The 18,426-nt window shown below is 56.0% G+C and overlaps 2 protein-coding genes across 5 annotated transcripts; one reads left to right on the forward strand and one right to left on the reverse strand.

Annotated features, from left to right (window-relative positions):
- Positions 1–5,251: 5,251 nt before the first annotated feature.
- On the reverse strand, positions 5,252–7,821 carry KRTCAP2 (keratinocyte associated protein 2). The gene is given in 6 exon segments (XM_014837052.2): positions 5,252–5,404; positions 5,642–5,708; positions 7,043–7,106; positions 7,244–7,398; positions 7,723–7,768; positions 7,771–7,821. Coding segments are annotated over 6 exon segments (489 nt in total). The 5' UTR covers positions 7,807–7,821; the 3' UTR covers positions 5,252–5,283.
- Positions 7,822–8,378: 557 nt separating this feature from the next.
- On the forward strand, positions 8,379–18,117 carry TRIM46 (tripartite motif containing 46). 4 transcript variants are annotated; one of them, XM_014837050.3, is made up of 10 exons: positions 8,379–8,556; positions 9,938–10,199; positions 10,434–10,777; positions 11,413–11,556; positions 11,667–11,762; positions 12,457–12,710; positions 12,980–13,101; positions 14,122–14,424; positions 15,297–15,594; positions 16,948–18,117. In XM_014837050.3, exons 1-10 carry the CDS (start codon positions 8,494–8,496, stop codon positions 17,339–17,341), a joined length of 2,280 nt encoding a protein of 759 aa, XP_014692536.1. In that variant the 5' UTR covers positions 8,379–8,493; the 3' UTR covers positions 17,342–18,117. The 4 variants fall into 4 exon arrangements, with proteins under 4 accessions (XP_014692536.1, XP_070353713.1, XP_014692535.1 ...); XM_014837049.3 differs by lacking the exon at positions 8,379–8,556 and adding an exon at positions 8,790–9,172; XM_044758726.2 differs by lacking the exon at positions 8,379–8,556 and adding an exon at positions 9,321–9,461.
- Positions 18,118–18,426: the final 309 nt, after the last annotated feature.

An 18,426-nucleotide genomic window follows, 5' to 3' on the forward strand; every position in this document is an offset into this window, starting at 1 on the left:
GCTCAGAGACCATGTTCCTCAAGCAAAAAGAGGAAGATTGTCAACAGATGTTAGCTCAGGGCCAATCTTCCTCACCAAAAAAACACCCTCACAGAAACATCCACAATAATGTTTGACCAAATATTTGAACACCATGGCCAAGTCAAGTTGACACATATTAACCTTCATATGGAGTAAGCATATTAATTTCATAAGGTCGATGCAAGGGTTGAAATTGAGAATATCCGTAAAGCACTAAGTACATTGACTGGCAAGTGGTAAATGCTTATTTAAAGTTGTTATTGTTGTCTTTACATAGGGAAAAAAATAACATTTGTCAAATACCTATCAGGTTAAGCACTACGCTAGGCTCTTACACATTGTTGTTGAATTCAGATCTTTCTCACCACAATCTGAGGTAGGTATTATCCCCATTTTACACTTGAAGAATTTAAGGTGCAGAGAAGTCACTCAACTTGCCCAAGGACCCTTACCTGCTAAGCATCAGAGCCAAAACTAGAACTCAGCTCTATCTGATCTCAAGACCTGGGCTCCTTCCTACTGTCCCACAGAACCTGAAATGATCTGAGTCAGAAGGCCCAGGTCACAGAGGCTGGAAATGGGGGCTGGAGCCTGAGAGCAGGAAGGAGAAGGGTCTCCCTGGGGGGGCTTACGCCTAGACCCACACTCACAGGTGTACACACACCTCCACCACAGCAATCCCCCTGAAGCAGCCTGAGGTCGGCCCTCACAGCAACTCTTGGCCCAGAAAGGGGATGTGTGGAAGGTTTTTTTGGTGAGATCCTGGGCTGTGCAGACAGGAATCCTGCTCTTCAGTCCTTTCTGGCAGCACAGCCTCAGGCGAGAATGGGTGGAGGAAACTCCCCCTGCTCTTCCAGCTTCTGTGAGGTGAGGGGAGTTCTCAGAGAAGGGCTCCTCACAGGCCACGAGGGCCATTTGGCTCAGCCCTTATTGTCACACAGGGCCTCGAATTTAGACTTCTTATGTTACCTCCAAGTGCGGTTCCAGACCTGTCGCACTGTTACTCTCTGATAGAGCAGGATGAAGGGACTACCGTGCAAGTGGTTTCACTTTTATTAAGGAATTTTCAAATATGTACAAAGGTAGAAAGAATAGTACAATGAATCTGATATGCCCATTATCATAGGACTTTACATTATAACATAGGGCCCGCAGTTTCCTGTGAAGGAAAAATTTCCAAAAGTCCTGTAATGATCTTGTGACTAGCAACATTATACTGCATTGTAATTTTGTTAAAAAGTGTTAATTTGTTAAATGTAAACATTTCAAACATGCCTTGGTGTTTCTTCATTTTGAAGTGGACCTGGGCCTCTCTCCATCTTTCAGAGGACCTGCCCAGGGAGCAGTTGCTAACTGTGGGCCCAGGTTGAAGAGAGCTGGAAGGAAGGAGTCCCACCCGCCTGAGAGCGCAGAGGCAGGGGTGGGAAGAGCTGGTGCTACACTCGGCTTCCTGCCAGCAGGCAGGCCTGCAGCAATCGCCGTCTGCCCCTTGCCCCGGTGATGCGGGTGCCTAACTCTGGGGCCAGCCAGAGGGCTTTGCTCTCTGCCTCTGCACGAACACAACCCAACAGCATTTACAGTGCAACCTCTGTGTGGCCAGCTTGCTCTCAGCCCTGGGGGACTGGAAGGGTGGGATTTGGCAGCATGATCTGGGCCCTGCCCCCTCAGGAACTTCTAGTCTGCTGGGAGGGAGGTAAAGAAATGCACCTGAAGCAGGAGCAATTAAGTGGCACCAACGGTGCCTGCACAAGGGTTCCAGCAATTGTTTGTTTAGGAGGCGGCTCTGTGAGTGACCCTAAGTCAAGAAGGCGTGCGCACAGGGCAGGACAGCCCGGAGGTCCCCGAGGGCAGGGCCTCCCGCCTCCCATTCTTTCGTGGTTCCCACAGTGCCCAGGGCCTGCTCGGCTCACAATGAGCTTCAATGCTCGCTTTTGACTGAACCTTTCCCCTTTGTATCTGTCTCTGTGTCTCTCGGCATCTCTGTCTCTACGAGTCTCTGGCTCTCTCTTGTTTCCCAACATCCTTTCCGAGCCCCTGGGGAGCAGAGCTGGGGGGGCCAGGCAGTGGGAACGGGACAGCGTCCTGTTCTCACCACGGACAATAAGGGCCGGAAAGGGCTGGAGCCAAGGCCTGGCGAGGACTCCCCCTCCCTGCGTGCCCTGGGCGCCCCCACCCCGGCTCTGACCCTCTGTCATGCCCTAAATGCCAGGCATCCCCTCATGCCAGTGCCAGTCTGAGAGGAGTCCAGCCTCTGTCTGGGCTGGGGACCCCCCTTATCTCATCTTCCCACTGCCCTCTTCTCAGGTGGCATCACCTCCTGCCCCAAGCAGCGCGCCTCCCAGGCCAGGAACCTGTAGAGTACCCTCCCCCACCAGCCTCCCTACTCGCATCCCAGGCCACCCCCCCCATATTATTTACTCCTGTTTCCGGAGCTGGCGGCGGGTGCCGGCGGGTGTCGGAGCCACGTGTGAGGGAGCAGGAGGAAACATCTGGCTTCCCTCTGTCCTGCAGGGGTGGGACTGCCCCTATCTCCCCCAGGCCTCCAGTCTCTGGGGTGGAGCAGAGCCCCAGGAGACCAGGGACCAAGAGGTTAGCACCTTTGCCCTTCTCACCTTCAGGTCTCCAGAAGCCTGCTGCCCCCTTACTTAATGATGGTGACTAGGTGGCTGGGATACCCCTGTCAGGGTTAATCGGTAGGTCAGGTGCAGGGAGCCTGCAATCAGGCACCCCAGAGGTAGGCTGGGTGGAGAGCTGAGGTTGGCGCCAACCTGCCTTGTAACTGCGCCCATTCCCTGAGGAAGGGGTCATTATTCCTGGGCCACATGCTAACCCTGGTGCCTACACAGTGGGTGGCAGCAGGTGCCCAGATCCCTTGGCATCGCCTGGGCACCTGCTTTTCGGCTCCTCCCCCACCCAGCCCCACCCAAGTTTCCATCTCGGAAGGGATGGTGCCCTCAAGTGGCCAGATTCCCTAGCTGTGTCTATGTTAGCCTGGGCTGGGACCTGGGCCTGTGCATACTGCCCCCACTCCAGATCAGGAGAAAGTCAAGGTCTGACAGTGAGACCCAGAACCAACCCAGCCCACCCCCATAGGTCCAGGGCCCATTTTGGACAACCTCTCATCTTCCTCCCCAGAGGGGCCCACATACTGCAGCCCCTCAACTATCACTAGGTAAGTTGGAACCTAGAGCAGCCACTCCCTCAGAGAGGCTCTGGTCTCCACTGAATTCTCTTGGCCTCTGCTCCCAGCCTAGGGGAGCAAGGAGACTTGATTCATGCTTCAGCCCTTCCAAACGGCCAGTCTTTTGGGTCCCCCAAGAAAGCTGACTTGCTGGAGAGACAGCAAGAGAACCCTGAGACCCAGCAGCAATGCTCCTCAGCCCTCAGGGCAGGCTTGCATGGGAGTATTGCTAGTCTTCTACAAAGTGAGCTCTTGGCGCCCCCTGCAGGCATCCTGGGTAAACTGCATAGCACTCCCTCAGCCTAGGGTATGGGGCAAGGGTCTGGGATTCCTGCCACAAATGGGGGTGGGGGGCCCTGTAATTATAGCCGAGGAGGGTCACCTCTTATCCTTTTTTCTTTTTAAAGATTGGCGCCTGAGCTAACAACTGTTGCCAATCTTTTTTTTTTTTTCCTGCTTTTTCTCCCCAAATCCCCCCAATATATAGTTATATATTCTAGTTGTAGGTCCTTCTAGTTGTGGCATGTGGGACCCTGCCTCAGTGTGACCTGCCGAGCGGTGCCATGTCCGTGCCCAGGATCCGAACCAGTGAAACCCTGGGCCGCCGAAGTGGAGCACGCAAACTTAACCATTCGGGGACAGGGCCGGCCCCTAACCTCTTATCCTGGACAAGACCTCCTTTGACTGACTTCATCTTCATTGGCTCTTCTTCTCTAACTTAGGCACATCCCATGTACAGGATTTTCTGTTCTAGAAGGGCAGGTTCTTTCATTCAGCCAACCCACCAATCTCTACCACCCATTATCAGGCACTGTGGAGAATACAAAGCTGACTAAGGCATTGTTCGTGCCCTAAAGCTCACACCATCCAGCAGGAGGGAGGGTGCCTAGGTGCCCCAGAGGACAGGTACTCTGGACAGAGGCGCTCCTCACGGCAGGGCATGGACAGAGTAGTTCCTGAGAAACCACATCCCTCATTTCCATCAAGGCTGGCTCAGGGGTTGGCCTTGTGCCTACTGTTTTATATACAGTCATGGACCACATAACGATGTTTCAGTCAACAACTGACCGCATATACTTAATCCCCTCAGATTAGTACCGTATAGCCTAGATTTGTAGTAGGCTGTACTATCTAGGTTTGTGTAAGTACACTCTACAATGTTTGCACAACAGAATCGCCTAATGACACATTTCTCAGAATGTATCCCCATCATTAAGCAATGCATGACTGTGCTTTGCTAAAAATTAGGAAGTTCCTAATCTCTACGAGACAGAGAAAAATGAAGCACCAGAACAAAGAAGATGACAGGGCAGTGATCAACCTTGGAGTTCTAAACACACGCATATGTCCGTGGTGGAGTAGAACAGATGCGTCCACGAGGGCAACATCAGTAGGGGATTCTCAGCCCCGGGCTTAGAGCAGAAGCGGCTCATTTGGTCATGGTGGGGTGGAGTAACAAAGCCCCCACAGGTGTAAATGGAACCCTATGGAAAGGTGTGGGGTGAGTGGCCCTTCCTTCCCTTCCTCCTCTCTTCCAAGGTCTACTTCAGTTCTGACGGGCAGGCCTTCCTGTAGTGAAAGGTCAAGACTGCAGACCATTCGTGCAATTTTATTCCACGATGAGGCTCTTACAGAAGCATATACCAGGGGCCGGTCCCGTGGCCGAGTGGTTAAGTTCACGCAGTCCGCTTCGGCGGCCCAGGGTGTTGCTGGTTCAAATCCTGGGCGTGGACATGGCACCGCTCATCAGGCCATACTGAAATGGCATCTCACATACCACAACTAGAAGGACCCACAACTAAAACATATATACAACTATGTACTAGGGAACTATGGGGAGAAAAAGGAAAAATGAAATCTTAAAAAAAGAAAAAAAAGCATATGCCAATCCTGTGCCTGGCACTGACAGCACTCGATAAATATTTGAAAAAATGAACCTTGCAGGAAGGAAAGCCCCACCACCCCCAAGGTACCCATCTGCCCTAGCATTCTGCACACCCATGCAGGCATTGGCAGAAGAGGCCCACAGCATGGCACAGCTCACAGAGCTACAAAGAAATCAACTTTATTGGACAGTCAGGTCAGTTTCTCTTTTTGCCCTTGCCCGTGACCTTGGCTGGTGTGAGGACTGGAGCTGTTGCCTGGTACAGAGTGGAGGAGATCTTGTTGATGTAGTACAGACCAACCATGGAGAAGATGAAGCTACCAGGTGAAGACAGAAAGGTCATGGCATCAGTGGGCATGCTATCAGCCTGGTGCCTCCTAGGGCAGACACCAGCATCAGGGAGAGAATCCAGGTTCAGGTTGAGGAAATGGGGACGGGGAAAGGAGGGAGAACAGAAGGGGACGGAGTTATGGGGAAGGTCTGGAACCACCACAGGAGGATCCAGTGTCAAAGAACAGGGTGCTGCACCCCTTACCCAGCTGTCAGACACATACCAGGTGGTGACACACACTCGGTGGATGAGGCCGGATGCAAACAGAGCCAACAGGAGGCAGAGGAGAACTGGGGAGGCAAGAGGGGACAAGAAGGGTGATGGTCAGAAGGGAAATACTAGGCATTCATATGTGGAGTCTAGAGAAATCTGGGGCCCTCTGAATCTTGGTGAACCATTGGAGTATGGCATGACAAGAACAAGAGGACGGCCTTAATGATGCCCAGGACACAGACGTAGGAGATGCATGTTCATTACTAGCTCCGCCCTAGGTAGCACTTAACTTCCCTCTCGTGGCTTTCCTCTGATAAAAAGGAAAAGGAAAGGTGATAGGAGAGTCTGAAGGGCATGGCTTGGGGAAGAGGGTCAATGCCTTTCCAACAGAAGCCAGCCAATGGGGATCAATTCATTAAACTGGCTGGCCAGTGGTGGAAGTTGAGGTCCTCACTCCCTGGACACAGGTTGGAGGGCAGTGTCTGGATATACACACCCAAGAGGGCAGGAAAGGGTCTCAGGATATCTAGAGTAGGACTGGAGAGAAGGTGAAAGGGCAGAAAGCAAAGGCAAGCCCCACCTGCCCAGTTGGGGAGGGCAGGCAAGGAGAGCCAAGAACCCCGCCCCGCAAAACATACGGAAACAAAATCTAACAGAGGGAAGTCCTGGGGCTGATGGAAGGAGCTCTGGAAGCCTGCAACAGGGCCAAGTGGAGAGAGCAAGCCCTGGAGGAGGGGAGAGAGTGGAGGACAAGGGTGACATGTCTTTGTTCCACCAGATGAAGACTTCACATGAGGTGGCATCTGCTGCCAATTTGAAGCATGTGGCATTCCTTAGGTGATCTGGCCTTGATGCCTAATTTGCTTTACGAAAATTCTCCATAAGTAACTAAATCATCAATTTTGATTACATGGAGCAAAAACAAGGATCCTTTCAAAGAGAAAACAACCTAACAGATACTCTATTTTGGCCAGGATTCCTGCTGACATAGAAATTTGGTGTATCTAATAGCTAGGCTCTTCACAATCATCTCAAATAAACAGAATTCTCTAATATTGGGTCAAGTTCACATCAGAACCCCTCAATGAACTCGGTCCTGCTGCTGCTTCTGGTGGGGAACAAAGAACGCCTCCCCAGAGACGTATACAAAATACGCCCAAACTTGTCTGTTCCTCTCAAAATTTCCCCAGAAACTGGCCAGAAAGTACTGAGCTTCTCACTTTCAGAGGCCTGCTCTTCCCGCTCCAATTCCAGGAGCTAGATAAGGTGCTGGATCCAAAAGAGTCATCTACCTCCAGACAGTTTTAGTAAATACATTTCCTTCTCCTAAACAACCTTTACCATGTAAGCACCTGGAAATTCAGTACCGTATCGGGGGAGGTCAAATACGCAACGCCCAGTTTTCACTTACTCTCTGGGAAAATCTTTGCTTGGAAGCCTTTGCCAAAGACAAGATTCTCCAGATTATTGAAGGCCTGGGTCGCGGGAGTTAAGGAGTGGGGCGTGCAATGGGAGCACGGTAATGTGGGTAATGGGAAGGGCACAAGCGTGCGTGGCCCTCCACCCTTCCTACCCTCAAACCCCTCTCCCCGCTCCACCGCAGGGAGGATACAGTGAGAGAGAAGACGAAAAGGCCGGAGCCAAGCAGGCCCCCCTGGATGGTGAGCCACTCGGTGGAGGCCAGCTGGCGGCTGTACATCTGCATCCCAGCGAAGAGCAGCAGGGACAGGAGGGAGGAGAGCGCCAGCGAGGTGCCCGTACCCACCACTGGAGGGGAGGAGAAAAGAGACGGAGAGTCAGGCCCGGCCCTCCCTCCAGGAGCCGCAGGCAGATTCGGCAGGTCCCCGAGCTCGACGGCCCGACATCTTCCAAGCACTCCGGGACGAAGCCACACTCTCCGACTCCCTACACCCCGCGGCGACCCCCAGGAATTCCTCAGTCCCAGAGGCCCTGAACCCTCCCGTCCCGTGGAAATGCCCGCCCGCTGCAACCCAGGACACGTCAGCTCTGTGGGGAGAGGACAGAGAAAGTTGGTCCGCCCCAACTCCGACGCCCACTACTCCGCCAGGGGAGATCCGCCGGTCCCGTTACCCATCCTGCCCAGCCCGCGAGTCCAGTCGGCGCCTGTGGCCAAGAAGAAGTGGAGCCGAACCGGGTGCAGCTGCCTGTGCGCATGCGTCGGCGCTCCTTGCGAACTTGCTTCCCTCAAGTCTTCCTCTTTCTCTCTCTTTCTCGGCGCCTGCACGCAGCGCCCTCTTCCGGCAGGGAGGAAATATTGTGTCTAAAACCATCCTTGGCCACCGCCCTGGTCCCCCACCCTTCCCCGCATCCCAAGCATCTGCTGCCTCTCGATGAAAGCTGCACTTAACTCTTCAAGTCACTGGGACCATGGCCCATAGCCTCTAGCCCACCACTGTCTTCTTTGCCATTTATGTCATCTCTAATGCCTGTTCCTCAGTCCTCCCTCTCCCATGATCATTGCCTCGACATCTCCCCGAGACTCTTGGCCAAACGAAAATTTAGTCCTCGCATCCTGGAACCTATCTTTCTCTGAAACTATCTTCCCGCTTTATATTAGTAAAATTAGGAGCCAATGAAGAATGTGAACATAAGAAGTGGCTCTCCCCTCAAATACCATTCCATGTTACCCAACCCCCAGACTGCCTTCTGAGAACCACGTGGGGAGAACTATTTCCCACCTCCCACCCCGACCGGCGCTGTTCGAGGCTGGTCCCTGGAGCATGCGCAGTGACATCTCACCCCCACCCCTCCCCACACCCCCATCGGGCTCCTGCATTAAGCCCCGGGTTCGCAGCCGCAGCCGAGATCAGGCACCCGGGGGCGGGCGGGCATGGTAGGGCCATGGCTGAGGGTGAGGATATGCAGACCTTCACTTCCATCATGGATGCACTGGTCCGCATCAGTGTGAGTTAAGGTGGGGTCGAGGGGAACGGGAGCGGGAGTATAGGGGTCCGGGCAGGCCCAGACCTTGAACAGGTGGGGATCTGGCAAGATGCTGGGATGTAGACAGGGGGCTAGTGATAGCAGAAAGGACTGGGAGGGTCAGGATGCAGGTATGAGAGGGTAATCCCTGAGGCAGCCCGGAGGTGAGTGCCGTGAAGGCGTCCATCTGCTGGGGCATGAGGAACAAGGAGCTGCCCGGACGCAGCGGGTGGGCTGGTGTAACCGCCAGCAGTGCACCAGGGCTGGGGCTGCAAGGCAATGGGGCTATGCTATGAGGAGGGGGCGTGTGTGAGCTTGGAAAATTTCCAAGAAAACCGAGGACAGGTGGGAGGCGATGAAGGAGTCGCCCCAGGGTGCAGTTCCCAATTTGGACCCCTCCGTGAGACCCCACCCCACCGCACCCCCACTCAGGGCTGCCTCCGAGCCTGTGGTTGTCATGGAAACCCGTGCCCGGCTCTCCCAGGGGCGGTGCCAACCCTGCTCCCCCCCACCACTTCCTTCCCCCTCCCTCCCTGTCCCTCCCTCCTTTGTGTCAGCTGCGCCCCTGACCGGGATGGCTGCGAAGAGAGGGACCAAGGTGAGGTGTGGGGGTGGGGCATAGCCTGAGGACCCCTGCCACCAAAAAAGGGAGGGGTACTTCCGGTGGGGAGGGGGAGAGTAGGCGGGGCGCTTGTTTCTCCCTTGATGGGGGAGCGGGTTGCGGCTAGCCAGGTTTCACCAAGGAAGGGAGCCGGATTGCCGGCTGGTAGGGGGCAAGGGGAATGGGCTAGTATCGGACGACAGGAGGAGACGGACGGAGAAGTGAAGATGGGGGATGGAGGCTGGGGGCGGCCGCAGGCCAGAGCCGCGGCAGGAGGACGGATGGGGTGAGCAGGAGGATGGAGAGCGAGCGGCGCCTGGCTATAGGGAGGAGTCACGCGGAGGGGGGCTGCAGAGGAGGACGTGGGGGTCCGCACCGAGCTGCAGAATGGGCGGTGTCCATGAGAGAAGTGCCAGGGGCAGGCTGCCCGGAGATTGGGGGATGGGGGCAATGGCCAGGTGAGAAGGACTGCAGGCCCTGCTGGGGCAGTGGGGGTGAAAGGGGTGGGGCTTGAGGCTGGGGGAGGCACAGCTCCAACCACCCCTCCTCCATAGACCTTTAGTTCTGCAGAAGGGAAACAGGCAAGAGACAGAGAGCTGAGAAGGTCTGTGAAACAGGCTGAGGCTGGTGTTGGGGAAAAGCCATAGATAGCTTGTCTTTCCCCATCCTGAGACCCCTTGGGTCTCTTAAGGGCAGCTGAGGGGCCTGTTGAGATGTGCCCAGGTGTCCAAGCTCTGACCCAACCTCCTGATCCCTCCACAGACGAGCATGAAGAACATGGAGAAGGAACTACTGTGCCCAGTGTGTCAAGAGATGTACAAGCAGCCACTAGTGCTGCCCTGTACCCACAACGTGTGCCAGGCCTGTGCCCGGGAGGTGCTGGGCCAGCAGGGCTACGTAGGCCATGGTGGGGACCCCAGCTCCGAGCCCACCTCTCCTGCCTCCACCCCTTCCACCCGAAGTCCTCGCCTCTCCCGAAGAACCCTCCCCAAGCCAGATCGTTTGGACCGGCTGCTTAAGTCAGGTGGGGCTGGGCCCTGTGGGGTGGGGGTGAGGAGGCTGGGATGTCCATCAGGAAGATGGAAGAGGTCCATCACTGGTCAGGGGCATCTGTCTTTCAGGGGCTGGAGATACTGCTCATCCAGGCTCTAGTGAGAGAAGAGCTCTGGCACAATAAAAATTAATTTTTAATTGAACCGATTTCCCCCACCCCAGACAGCTCTAATGTTCAGCTCTCTACCTCCTGGCCCATCCACAGGCTTTGGGACATACCCCGGGCGGAAGCGAGGTGCTTTGCACCCCCAGGTAATCATGTTCCCGTGCCCAGCCTGCCAGGGCGATGTGGAGCTTGGGGAGCGGGGCCTGGCAGGGCTGTTCCGGAATCTGACCCTGGAGCGAGTGGTGGAGAGGTACCGCCAGAGTGTGAGTGTGGGTGGTGCCATCCTGTGCCAACTGTGCAAGCCCCCGCCACTAGAAGCCACCAAGGGCTGCACCGAGTGCCGGGCCACCTTCTGCAATGAGTGCTTCAAGCTTTTCCACCCCTGGGGCACCCAGAAGGCCCAGCATGAGCCCACCCTGCCTACTCTCTCATTCCGCCCCAAGGTGAGCCAGCCCTTGCAGAACCTGGGAAGGGAGGGGCACAGTAGCGCTGGGTGGGTGGGAGTGCCTGGCATTGTGGGCTTCCAAAAGGAGATGGGCAGGGGTGCAGGCACTGGACAAATCTTTGAACACCTTTGAGCCTCCATCTCATCTGTTGAATGAGGATAATAACATCTGCCCTGCAATATCCATACCCGCAGGGTGGTTGAGAGATCACCTGAGATAATGTTTGTGAAAGTTATCTGTATACTAAAAAAGTCTGTATGCATTCATGCATTGAATTGAACAAATATTTATCAAGCACCTATGTGCCTGGTGCTATTTTAGGTGTTGGGATATGGCAGTAAACAAGGTGGGCAAGGTTAATTATTAGCCACGAGGCTAAGATTAATTATGATCCTTGTTATTGTTGTTACCACACATCTTGAGGTGGATGATGGGAGGAGCAAGGCCTGGAGAGTGCAGGAAAGGCTCTCTCTGATGCCAGTATGTACCACCAGGTGGCACTGTGTGACCAGCTGAACTCCCCTCCTCCCCCATCAAGCCAGGGGAGGGAGAGGACCAAACTGCTCCAGTAGTAGGTCAGCACCTTTACACCCAGCATTGGCTGACTATGTCATTGCTCCTTCTGTCCCGAGGGCCTGATGTGTCCAGACCACAAGGAAGAGGTGACCCACTACTGTAAGACGTGCCAACGGCTGGTATGCCAACTCTGCCGAGTGCGGCGCACTCACAGTGGGCACAAGATCACACCAGTACTCAGCGCCTACCAGGCCCTCAAGGTGAGAACCCCGCCTCACTCAGCCCCAGTGCTAACCCACACTTGCACCTGCTCTTGACTGCTGGCTTCTGCCGAGCCAGGCGTGATGCCCACCTCTTTCTTCCCCCTCAGGACAAGCTGACAAAGAGCCTGACATACATCCTGGGAAACCAGGACACAGTACAGACCCAGATCTGTGAGCTGGAGGAGACTGTGAGGCACACCGAGGTGAGGGAGGGCATGGAGGTGGGCCCTGGGCCCTGCCTGGGAGTGAAAGCAGGAAGAGGGTGTGGATGGGCATGGCCCAGTCACCTGGTTGCAAGCTCAGGAAGCCCGTGTGGGGCCCATGGATATGTTGAGGTTCTGGTTAAACCAGGTTGGCAGGAACATCAGTGCCCCAGGCCAGGCTGTACCTGGGGCTGCAGTGGAGACACCGTGGCTATGCCCAGGACAGGAAGAGCTTGAAAAGCCCCAGGGACATAGCTTAGATGCTCTCAGGCTCAGCTGCCTGCTGAGGATGGCACACATTCCTGGAGCTAGGGTGAGGTGGTGGCTCTGACACCTTCTGCCAGATTGCTTGAATCAGCTGACTTGGGGATGGGCAATAAGGATGGCATCAACGCTGGTGGACATTAGTGCAATCCAAGTGGACATTAGTGCAGTCATGGCCTCTTTTATTTGGGGGAGTCCTTAAGGGGTCAGGATTGTGGGGTGGGCATCCAGGAAGGTTGGCACAAATGGTCAGGAGTTGAGCCCATCTGGGTGTACAGGTGCTTTTGGAGCCATGAGCCTGGCCTTATTGGAACAGGTGGGTAGGATTTCCCCAGATCCTTTGTGATCCTAGCCCATGGTGTGGTGCCCCAGGAGGCTGGCACAAGTGCTGCCTTCAAAAAGAAGATAGTAAGTGTTGTTCTCTGGGCAGGTGAGTGGTCAGCAGGCCAAGGAGGAGGTGTCCCAGCTGGTGCGGGGGCTGGGGGCTGTGCTGGAGGAGAAGCGGGCATCACTGCTTCAGGCCATTGAGGAATGCCAGCAGGAGCGGCTGGCCCGTCTCAGCGCCCAGATCCAGGAGCACCGGAGCCTGCTAGATGGCTCAGGTCTGGTGGGCTACGCCCAGGAGGTTCTTAAGGAAACAGACCAGCCTTGCTTTGTGCAAGCAGCCAAGCAGCTGCACAACAGGTACTCAGGGGCATGGCGTAGGGGCACGGGCTCCTGGGGCCAGGGGTATCATGGGTTTAGCCAAGGTCCAAGACAATGTCTAGAGTACTGCCTGATGGAGAGCTGGGCCCTGAGGATTTTCACCAGGCCAAACTCATACCCAGCTTGCCTAAAGGATAAGGAAGAGACCCAAAGCAGATGCCAAGCCTCTAGGGGCAGGCAAGGCAGAATCAAGGGGAAAGGTGGCTGCCCAGATGGCAGAGCCTGACCCTTGGCTGCCCACATCCCAGGATTACCCGAGCTACGGAGGCCCTCCAGATGTTCCGACCAGCTGCTAGCTCTTCCTTCCGCCATTGCCAGCTGGACGTGGGGCGTGAGATGAAGCTGCTGACAGAGCTTAACTTCCTGCGAGGTAAGGAGATGGCCAGGCCCCATGCCCAATTAGAGCTTTCCTCCCTTCTTCCTCAGCAGCGGGCCCGGGGGGCAGTGCCCACCGGGGACCTCCCTGGCCTCCTGCCCAGCCTGGCCAGCCACCCCTCCCACCTAGCCCACCCGGCCACACCGTCCCATCGCGCTCAGCGCTGCTTCTCCCTCTCTTTGTTTGTAGGCCGTGGCCACCGCGGACTCTGCTCCGGAGCACCCCAGGCAAGTCAGCGGCCCTGCCCCGGGGGACCTGCCCCCCGCCGGGCCCCCTGCCCCAACCCTCCCTGCCGCTCCCACGCAGCTCAGCCACCCACTCATTGCCTCCTTCTCTGTCCTGCCCTGTCCAGACGCTCGGTCCTCCCCCGACCAGTGCCCTCCGTCTCTCTTCTACCTTCCTTAGATGCTTGCCTAATCCTTGCCCCTTTGACCTTTTGTCCCTGTGACCCTTGCCCTCTGGACTTCCTTTTCTTCCCCTTGCCTTTCGACCCCTGCTCTCAAGCTTTTGCTTGCCCTCTTTTGTCCCTCATTTTCTGTCTTACTGACTCTCATACCTATCTCCCTCCCGCTCTGTCCCCTCCTTCCTGTTCAGTGCCCTCTTGCCTGGGTTCCAGTGGCCTTTGCCTGCCTTTCCCTGGGGCTCCTCTTTATCCATAGAATAAAAAGGGTCAGAGAAAGAAGGGTCCCCGTCCTGTCTGATACCCTCGTTTGACAGAGGAGGAAACTGAGGTCCAGAAGGGGAAAGTGACTGACCCAAGGCCAGCGTGAGAGAGTGGCAGACCAGGACTAGCACGCAGGCCTCCTGCCTCCCGCCCAGTGCGCTCCTGCCTCTCTCCTTCTCCCCTGGGCTCTGCCCTGTCTGTCCCTGCCCAGCGCCCAGATAGGTCTTTTTCCCACTTCCCTCTCACCCACACTCACCCCCCCGGCTCCCGCTGCTTTCCCTTCTCCTGCCTGCCCTCCATGCCAGGCCAGCGGCCAGGCCCTGACTGATCCCCACTGTCTCTTCCAACAGTGCCCGAGGCTCCTGTCATTGATACCCAGCGCACCTTTGCCTACGACCAGATCTTCCTGTGCTGGCGGCTGCCCCCACACTCACCACCTGCCTGGCACTACACCATTGAGTTCCGGCGCACGGATGTGCCTGCCCAGCCGGGCCCCACCCGCTGGCAGCGGCGGGAGGAGGTGAGGGGCACCAGTGCCCTGCTCGAGAACCCTGACACTGGCTCTGTGTACGTGCTGCGTGTCCGTGGCTGCAACAAGGCCGGCTACGGCGAGTACAGTGAAGATGTGCACCTGCACACGCCCCCAGCACCTGGTGAGTGGGCAGGTGGGTGGGCACAGTGTGGCATGCCAAGCGCACAGCGTATGCTGGGAGCCAGGCACTAACAGCTGGTGCTGGGTGGACTGGAGAGACAGTATAACACAATGGGTTATGCTCACTAGCTCTGGGGCTAGACTGCCCGGGTTCAATCCCAGCTCTGCCTCTTGCCAAGTGGGTGGCTTTGGGCAAGTTATTCACCCTCTCGGATCTTCAAGTTCCCCTTCTGTAGGGATAATAACAACACTTACCTCATAGGGTTGCTGTGAGAATTGACACAGCAGCACTTGATAAGTGAGATGATACATGTAATGTCTTAACAGAGTTTCTGGCTCCTAGTAAGGGCTCAATAAATGTTACTAAAGTGACTCTCCAGAAAATAGTGTGGGGCATAACAGAGGAGGATGACCACCCCAGTAGGGGGCAGAAGAGTTAGGGGTTGGGTGTAAGTACCAGGTGTGAGCACCAGAGTGTGGGCTGGAAGGTGTAGGTAGATGGTGGTGGGAATGTCACCAGGTGGAACAGAATAGTGAGGATTGTCCACAGGGCCAGCATGGGAAAGGGGTTGGAGGAAGCACTATGAGTCAAGTGGGTCTGGGAGACCAGTTTCTGTGCCCACCAGTCATCACTGCAGTTCTTCCTGGGGTCCTCTGCCCATCTGGGATGCCCCTTCTGTTTTCTCTATGCCCCCATTCCAGTTCTCCAGGCCCTGTTCCCCAGAGCCCCCTGCCCAGCCCTTGGCAACGTGTTCCATGTTCTGAAATCTCCTAGTGTCTTGTGCTAACACCTCACAGTCGCCAGTGCCAGTGTTTGTCCCTGAAGTCCTTCCTTCTGTCCCTTCCTTCTGTCTCAACCCTCCCCAACTCCAGTGCTGCACTTCTTCCTCGATGGCCGCTGGGGTACAAGCCGAGAGCGGCTGGCCATCAGCAAGGACCAGCGAGCAGTGCGGAGTGTTCCAGGGCTGCCCCTGCTGCTGGCTGCTGAGCGGCTGCTGACTGGCTGCCACCTGAGCGTGGATGTGGTCCTGGGCGATGTGGCTGTGACCCAGGGCCGCAGCTACTGGGCCTGCGCCGTGGACCCAGCCTCCTACTTGGTCAAGGTGGGCGTTGGGCTGGAGAGCAAGCTTCAGGAAAGCTTCCAGGGCGCCCCTGATGTGATCAGCCCCAGGTCAGGCCTCTCTGGAAGGGAAGGGGTATGGGGACCCTGGGTGGGGGAGCTGGGAACAGGGTGGAGGTAGCAAAGAGAGCACAGACTTGCTGGGGGGGAGCTTGGGAGGAGATTGGGAGGAAGCAGTAGGAGCATGGGGGCCGGCTGGGGGGGCTTGGGGCCAGGGGAAATGTGGGCTCAGCGAACGGGCTTTGAGGATTGATTTTCAGAGTGAGTGGCTGGGGAAAGGGATAATAGAAGAGGGAGCCATCTCCACTTCCTTCCATCTGTCACTCAATACACCATCTCTCCAAGCCTCTGTGTCCTTTCTCCCTAATATCCCATTTCCAACATCCTTCCTCCACAAAACCTTTTCTCTCCAAACCTCCTTCACCCACATCTTTTCTGAACATCCTAATACTCTTCCCTTAAACTTTCCATCTCCATACCTTTTTATCCCCAGCATCCTATTTAACACCCTCCCACATATGCTTTTCTCCCTGAACCCCTTCTCCCCAGCACTCTATCCCCCAACACCTCATTTCTTCAAAATGCTTTCTCTCCAACACCAATTCTTCCTAAACCCTATCTTCCCCAAGCCTGCATCCCTCTAACATCCTTCATCAGTGACACCCATCCCCCTCATCTCTCTCCCAACATTCACCTTCCCAACATCCTTTCTCTGCTCTTCCCCTCTCCCCAGCCCCTCAGTCACCAACCCCTCGTTCTTCCAGCATTCCCTAACCCTCAAAACCCTCTCCTGGCGTGATATCTCCAATACCACTTTTCTCACCACCTTCCCATCTCGCTAAGAGCTGTGTTTTTCCCTTTTTTTTTTTTTTTGGAGGAAGATTAGCCCTGAGCTAACTACTGCCAATCTTCCTCTTTTTGCTGAGGAAGAATGGCCCTGAGCTAACATCCATGTCCATCTTCCTCTATTTTATACATGGGACACCTACCACAGCACGGCTTTTTGCCAAGTGGTGCCATGTCCGCACTGGGGATCAGAACCCACAAACCCTGGGCCACCAAGAAGCGGAACATGCAAACTTAACTGCTGCACCACCGGGTCAGCCCCTAAGCGCTGCTTTTCTTGAATCTCCTTTATCAATACCTTGTCTTTCTTCCCCTCCCCACACCTCTCTTGCCAATATGCTTTCCTCTCAATTCCCCTTTCCCACAAAACCAAACCCCCAACCCTATATTCTAACCTTTGTCTCTTCAACGTGTTTTCTCCTTAATACCCACATCAATCCTTTCAACCACTTGCTCCCCAATACTCCATGCTTCCAACATCTCAGCCCTCTGGTACCCCACCCCCCCACTCCCTTACTCACCCGTCAACTTCCTTCTACCCAATGCCGGCTCCTGCAGGTATGACCCGGACAGCGGACATGATAGCGGTGCTGAGGATGCCACAGTGGAGGCGTTGCCACCCTTCGCTTTCCTAACCATTGGCATGGGCAAGATCCTGCTGGGGTCTGGGGCCAACTCAAATGCAGGGCTGACAGGGAGGGATGGCCCTGCAGCGAGCTGCACAGTGCCCTTGCCGCCCCGCCTGGGCATCTGCCTGGACTACGAGCGGGGCCGGGTTTCCTTCCTAGACGCCGTGTCCTTCCGCGGGCTCCTGGAGTGCCCCCTGGACTGCTCCGGGCCTGTGTGCCCTGCCTTTTGCTTCATTGGGGGTGGGGCAGTACAGCTACAAGAGCCTGTGGGCACTAAGCCTGAGAGGAAGGTCACCATTGGGGGCTTTGCCAAGCTGGACTGACCCTTTCAGGCCTCTCCTGGACCCTGGGTTCCCAAGCCTCCTAGAGCCGGGTTATTCCTCCGGCAGCTTCTCCCCCAAACTCTTCCTACCATGTGGTCCTGTCCCTTACCCTATGTCTGTGTCTTCCCAGGGCCTTCTCTTGACCAAGGGACTCTCCTCTGCTCACCTCTCTGGATGTCCCCCATTCTCTCCATTGCCTGTTAATCCAGGCTCCCACCCTCACCAGGTCTCTGCCCCATGCCCTGCCCTTGGCATCTTACCCAGGTCATGGAGAGAGCCCCTTCCCCATCCCTGTCCTGTGCTCCTCCCCAGGCTGTTTGGGAGGGAAGGCACCTGGAACACTGGGCATGATCCCCAGCTCTACCCTCTGCCCTGCCAAGCTCCCTGCCCCAATGATGCTGAACTACAGCCTTGGGGCGGGCAGCCTCTTTGGCCAGACACTGCCCAGGCACTTCCTGGTGAGGGGAAGGGGACCCTATCATCCTGCTTTATTTATTTGGGTCCCCATACCCCTCAGCCGCATGCCTCTTATGTCCCCCTTCTCTCTTTTGCATGCTTTACCTGCCCCACACCCATGCCAACGTGCCAAGTCTCCCTTGGGACCCCAGCTGAGGTTGGGTGTCCCCGGTGGGTTGGGCCAGGCAAGGCCTCTGGTGCCGGCAGCTGCCCCCCTGTGGTGGGCACTGCTAGGCCTGTGCCAAGCAACAGCTATTACTTTCATGGTTTATAAACAATAAACTGTGATGGCAGGCACATCTCTGCCTTCCCTGAGCCTGACCATTCCTCTCAGTTTCTGTGATGGACGTGGCAGGTGGGAGGGATTCAGGGTCCTCTGCTATTGCTCAGAACAGGAGTGCCCGATGCATCTGCTGCCACAAGGAAGGAAGTCCCCAAGCCAGACGTTCCGGAGTCTCCTGCCACATCTGTAACCGGCCTAGACCCGACCATGGCCGCCAGGGGGCGCATCCCTCTGGTGGTTACTGGCGCCAACCCCTAGACGGGGAAACCTGCCGGCGACGCCCAGGTCCCAGGGGAATGTGGTTGAGGGAGCGGGCACCGTGCCTGGACCCAAAGGGGTCAGGGAA

Source organism: Equus asinus, chromosome 25 (genome assembly GCF_041296235.1).
Source record: "Equus asinus isolate D_3611 breed Donkey chromosome 25, EquAss-T2T_v2, whole genome shotgun sequence".
Classification (NCBI taxonomy): Eukaryota; Metazoa; Chordata; class Mammalia; order Perissodactyla; family Equidae; genus Equus; species Equus asinus.